The sequence below is a fragment of the Oreochromis aureus genome, linkage group 5 (genome assembly GCF_013358895.1).
Source record: "Oreochromis aureus strain Israel breed Guangdong linkage group 5, ZZ_aureus, whole genome shotgun sequence".
NCBI classification, from domain to species: domain Eukaryota; kingdom Metazoa; phylum Chordata; class Actinopteri; order Cichliformes; family Cichlidae; genus Oreochromis; species Oreochromis aureus.
In genome coordinates, this window is record NC_052946.1 from 37,462,547 (window position 1) to 37,469,147 (window position 6,601).

At 37.6% G+C, this 6,601-nt stretch overlaps 1 protein-coding gene across 1 annotated transcript; it reads right to left on the reverse strand.

Annotated features, from left to right (window-relative positions):
* Positions 1–10: 10 nt before the first annotated feature.
* LOC116310173 (odorant receptor 131-2-like) lies at positions 11–2,083 on the reverse strand. Its single transcript, XM_039612673.1, has 3 exons — positions 2,070–2,083; positions 1,046–1,214; positions 11–793 (listed from the first exon to the last, which is right to left on the reverse strand). The coding sequence occupies exons 1-3, from the start codon at positions 2,081–2,083 to the stop codon at positions 11–13; spliced, it is 966 nt and encodes a 321-aa protein (XP_039468607.1).
* Between the last annotated feature and the right edge of the window lie 4,518 nt (positions 2,084–6,601).

The window sequence follows — 6,601 nt, forward strand, 5'->3', positions numbered from 1 at the left end:
CTTGTCTGGGTTACCTGTGTACAAGAGCATTAGCATTTTTTGTATGAAACCAGTATTTTTTCAGGTACTTTCTGAACATCTTATCTCGTATCCCATAAACAATTGGACTGATGATTCGAGGCACAACATGTACTAGTATTGAGATTGTGTAGCGAATAGTCAGTACTCCACTTGGAAACAAGGATGTCAAACCATTCAGCAGCAAATCATACACGTAGGTGAGCATGCACAGCAGCAGCTGGAAGCCATGCAGCAGTACAGTGTTTCTTGCTTTCCTGGCGTTTGCAGCAGCTGCCTGTGCAGTGAAAAGGATTCTGAAATATGTGTAGACAAGGGTGAGCCAAACAATAACCAGAAATACAATGTTGGATATGTCTCTCTTCTTTTCTAGCTCAGGAAGTCTGAAAATTGTGTTCCAAAGGCAGAAAACTCTTGAATGAAAGAAATCTCTGGATTCTGTGGCCAAGATGGTGAATAAATCTGGCAGAATTGAAAGTGAACTTAGCACCCATATCACTGTGATCACAACAGTTACATTTTTGACTGTACAGATCTGTGAGTGCTGGAGAGGGAAGCATATAGCAACATAACACTCTACTGCCATCACAGCGAGGGTCAGGGGATTGTTAAGGGTGGAAATTATGGCAATCACTAGCAAAATAATACATAAAGACACATGAAGAGTGAATATGGTGTAACTGAGAACTTGAAAGAGGGTGAACATGATGAGCAGGAGGATATCATTGATTACCAGATGAATGTACAGGATGTAACGAGGATTTGTGTTGAAAACCTGAAGAGAAGGACAGGATAGTTTAGAACTTAAAAGGTGAATTATCCCACTAAACACTGAACGGTGGATAAAAACAGCTGCTTCAGTGGACCAAACGTGGACGTCCAAAAATGTCATATAAAAGACGTCACTCAAACATCCCTTTGTGCAATGGGATGTTCACAGTGCAGAATATATTACATTCTGTCGTCTACTATCTAGTTCTAAATGGATGTAATAAATAGATACAAAATTTATGAACAGGATACAGACCTCGTGTTTTTTGAATGTGTGCACCAAGGTGCCGTTGAAGTAGATGATGGCGATACAGAGGACCACAGTTATCACATTCTTGACAATAGCTATGTTTAACGAGTCCCGATACACAACTGTTGTCAAATTCATGGCAGTATTTGAAAGGTTCTTGAGTTGGCCTATAAACCTGGAGACATCATTGATTGATACGGCAGGTTGTAACACAGAAGGTGTTAACTTTAAAAACATGGCAAAGTTTTGATATCTATGAGCATTCCTTATCTGATCGATAATAATCTTAGAAATCTTGAATATTCTGCAGAACTATTACACCAACCATAAAACACCATATCCAAGCATCAAAAGTAATTCATTTTGCTTAAGCAATTCATTTACATTTCAGAAAATGCAGTTTCTGCAATGCAATCCACCATAAATGATTGATTCTTATCAATTTTCACAAAGTGCAAATGCCTTTCTGCTTCAGTTTAAAAAATCATTTGAAATTACAACAAACTGGCTTTTCTGCACTAAACTCTGCTTTAGCTAAGTGTGAACTGCAATAAGACATTTTCATTAAAGAAAAAATTCCACATGTTTGACCTATAACATTAACTAAGTCACAATGAGCTGGATAATAGTAGCATTCTCATTCAAAGCAGTAACTTAAATGGTAGTTGATAATTACGCGTGGTTGTGTTACAACTCTTGAGTTATTGTACAGCTGATCACATAAAAAAAATTATACTACACTGAATGACTCAATACAATACAAACGTCAAAGAATATATAAATTGTTTTTTATATACAGCCCCCCCCCAACAAAGAATAGGCACTCACCTGGTTATGGTTGACTTCTGTCTAATAAGTTAGAAGCACTTGCCAGTGATTGATAATATATAGTGGTTTTATGCAAATGACGTCAGGTGTGTCTGTGTGTGAGAGACAGAGACAGTGCCCGAGTGTGTGTGAATAGTAGACATCATATACTTTTCTCATCCCCTCCCCATCACCACCCCTCACCCCTCAGGTGTGCTCGTACCCGCACGTGTCCATGACTCTCTGTATTAGGCACTTTTGCTAGCTCACGAGAAAGAGACAAGCATCGTTGACAACCGGTGTTAAGGGGGGATGCCAATGTGTCAATATATGCTTTGTCTTATGGTCTATCTCCTTAAGGTGACATGACCCCAACACATGGTCTAGTGTCTATGTTTGAAGTTTGAAAAGTCAGAGAATATTGTCAGTGTTTAGGCCACAAAATCCACAACCCCCAGCTCTCCAGCTAACCTGAAACATCTTTCTGTGTGTCAGGGCCCAGGCCATGTGTGTAATGAAACTGCATTAAAGGACTCCATTCAAAAGGCCCGCTCATCACGGGCCTTAATACCCATTATTTTTTGTCTTTTACATCAATAAGAGAAAGAATGTTTTCACCTCCCATTTTGTGAATCAAGCTGTCACAACAAACCGACCTTTTGTTCACTACAAGTAACACCCCAGTGTGGAAGAAAACCTGATCACATTTTTTACCAAACAGCTCAGGTCTTTCACTACAAGTCAAACATGTTAATTCTATATAAGCCAAGGAAATAAAACATGCAGTATGCTGAACTGTACTTAGGCTGTAAACCTTTTCTGTATTTGTAAAACAAACAATAACTTAAATAACAGTACTCTCGAAAGGATTGGGCAAATCCTTACTCAAAATAGCTTTAACTGTCACACACACACACACACGCACATACTTGTAAACGGTGCCCCACAGGGACCTTGATTTGCACCTGAATAAAATGTGACCCGTGGGGACATCAGTTTTTCTTGTGAAATGGAGGCATGGACACACCTCAGTACTTTTCCTGGGATTTTTTTAAAAGCCAGAAATCTACATGCTTACTGAAATTTCTCAAATTAAGATTTTAGGTTTGTGTCAGCTTTCCTATCCTGGTAGGGACATCTACATTACTCCATATAAGAAACCGCCACCAGGGGTCACTGTTTCAGATTTGACTTCCTTGTCCTTAATTGCTTAATTCCTTAATTGCATGTAATTAAGTCCAAGGACTTGCACATCTAAATTTGGATAAGGGCAGTATTAAAGGTTGTATCTTTCGAATCAAAAACAGTTATATTAGCATGATTATTTTTCTTGAGAGAATTTTTTTATTTGCATATTTGTATGAAGACTGAAATGATTCAACAGTACAGGTGTTTAAAGAAATAATACCCAGTTGTCTATGATGGAGATAAGGATTTACAGAATAAAAAATGTTTTAAAAATACAGTGACATTTGGGTTTTGCCTTTATTTTTATTGCATTTGTGTCAACACCTGTAATTAGATGCTACTTTACGCTTAATGTTAAAATGAAATTTTACTGCAAAATTACAACTAGCTTCCAACAGTGTTGCAAGTCAAACACTATGCAGAACAGTGGACTTGTACCTTATTAAAAACCACAACTGATAATAAGTATGTAACCGTTTTAGTCCAGAGTTACAAATACTGTAATAGCTCAACCACAAAGTTGATTTTTACTTCATGTAGTTTTCATGAGGTTCTAACAATTCTCAGCAGGTGAAAAAAATCTAGTGAACATTTTTATAATTCTTTAACTGCCAGAAATAAATGAAAATGCACATTTTTTATGTGCAAACTATCCAATACATTAAAAAAGGTTATTTTGAGCAGTAAAACCTCTTGTAGTGTTCAGTGTAATGCATATGTATTCCAAATGCATACGAACGTAGTAAACAAAAAAAGAAAGAATATCAGTGTGTTGTGCCCTTAAACAGGGGAAATAGTGATGAGAGATGAAAGAACAGCACCGACACGCAGCTCTCAATCTCACTTGTCTGTATTGAGCTTTACAGAAACAACACAACCAAAACAATATTCTCTCTGTATGGATGCACTCAGTCTCAGGGCAACAGTTTCCAAACTAAGTTACCCTTATTCGCTGCATTAGCTGATGAGAATACTTTAGTTATTACACAACATGAACTGTAGCACTGGATAAATGAATCTTCTTAAGTCAGATACTTTTGGTGACACAGTCACTAACTTTCCACAGTAACTAAATAATACTTAAAGTAATGTATGTCTTTCAGTTATCAACTTATACAGACGGTAACAGAAAAACCATCATACAATATGACAGAGCACTAGCGAAAGCTAGCAATGGAGTTCAACTGAAACTTCTCAGCAAAAACAGTCCACAATTCACCTCTTTTGTTACGATGAACAATGATAATGGGCTAAAAAGTAACAGTAACACATGCTGCCACGTTTATACAGTTCTGTGGATGGCAGTTACCTTAAACAGGGAAATAGTGATGAGAGATGAAAGAATGGCGCTGACATGCAGCTCTCGCTGTCGCTCGTCTGTATTGAGTAAAGGAGGAGATGCGCGAATCCACCTACTGGAGCCCTGAGGCATTACTAATGGATTAACGCACATTCAACACAGGCAAAACTCTCACTACTCATCTCCCTTTACATTCCCACTGCATATTCCATACAGCAAAACAGTCAAAACAACAAATAAAACAATAATGAAGCCATGTCACGAAATATAAGGAACAGAGATATGCAACTCCAAAACTAATCAAATTTATGATCCACCACAAGTGCACACTTAAAGGACAACTCAACATGACATGTTTTTTAAATGTTTTGGCAATTTACAAAAAAGTTTAAAAAAAAATAAAAATAAAAGTGAGCACACTGTGCGAAAGAGGTACACCATCGGGCAGGGCCCAGACATTGGCCGTGTACTTGTATGTGTACTTGTTCCAATTCAAAGTACGAATCAAGCCAAGTACGCTCAATATTCCTGGACGTGTTCTTGCTCCTCCCATTTTATCGAGCATGCATCAGTGGTGACTTGTGTGGACTTGATGGAGCCAAAACTCAAACGCGGCAGTGGTGGAGGATAGCAGCCAAAAAGTTAGAAATATTGCTGTTTCTGGGTTACAAAATAAACTTTTAAGATGTTTTCAGGTGAGAATGTAACTGTGTAAACTTCAAATATCTGCTTGACTCATTGAGCCATCACATATTTGGAAAAGTGCTCTGACGTTTTCAGAGACGTCTGTTTCCCACCAGTTCGATAGCTGACCGGGAGGTCAAGGCTCACTAGAGCCGGTGAGAACAGCGGACTCCCGGCACATAGTTTTCAAACCCCCCACGGTCTTTCGCTACTCAGGTTAAACATGATAAATAAGTCTCTTAGATAACTTCTAAATGTTAATGTTTGGTTCATTTCTGTGTTTTATTTGTTCCTGAGTAAATTGGTTTGACTGAGATTCAGTCCCGTTATAAGTTAAGCTTCATAACGGGACTGTTTTATTTAATATTGACGAGTTTCACCCGTCATATCCCCTGATGTAAAATGGTCTGTTCTTATTTAAACAACTGACTCTGAATTAAATCTAACATTAAAAATATTTAAATTCAGGAGGAAACATTTTCACCGGGAGCAAAAACAGCATATTAATACATGGAGACCCTGAAGGCTGCTCCAAAATGATCAGATTATATTTTACATATTTGGTCAGTTCTCTTCCAATCCCCAGCTGTCTATTGTAAGTTTGGAGTGTCTACTAAAATAAAAAATGCGTTCTAAGATGTCACCTGTTTGTTTTTATTCATACTATTTTTATTAAGAGAGATTAAGACTGTGTTTCTGTCATGTTGTGATTGTGCTTAACAGTATGAAACAGATGATATGTAAAGCGAATTTTGCGATACTTTAAATTCTTTTTTCTTCTTAAAAAAAATCTTCTAGATCATGTGTAATTTTTTTCATGTCATTTCTAATTTCCATTGCAAATATTAATCACAGTTAAATTAAGAGGGAACGCCAGTAAAAAGTCGGGAGCTGTAATGTCATCAAGTACACTGCTGTTCCACTTTTAGAACGATCGAGCTGCGTTCACGTGTTCTCGGGAAGTCTGGACTACCGTGTGAACTTATGAAGTCCTGACTAGGGAGAACGTGAGTATGGACTCGGGTACGTGTGGGCTTGGTACACCCAAATATCCCACGATGCATGAGTTTTTTTACAGTATTTAAACTTAAATGTTTAGTCGATTTAACAGAACAGACACTACTTAAAATTTCCTGTGCCATTTCCGGAGACGCCTTGCCCACCAAATAGTGAGCACAAGATTCAGAGTGCCCGAAAAAACTGCCTTATCTTGGCATTTCGTTTGGAAATTTTCCGCTATCTCTAAAGACTTTGATATAAATCGCTTTAGTATTTTTAATAGGCAGTCACTCACACAGATATTATACTGTCCTATATAATGACCTTCTTTTTAAGTTTCTATGAATAGAGCACCTGATTGTTTTGCTATCATTATTCCCAACTATAAAAGGCTATTCTTGCTTAAATTATTATTATATTTATGCAATATTCAATGTTTTATATTTTAATCAAGGGACAAGTGAGGAAAAGCGGGCTCTCATTGAGTGGTGTGCGGCAAACGAAAGCCTTTTTACTGTTAAGAGAAATTCCTGCAAGATGGGAGTAAGTACTGATTTTGAGTGCTTGTGCTGCTCCCTGTGTGT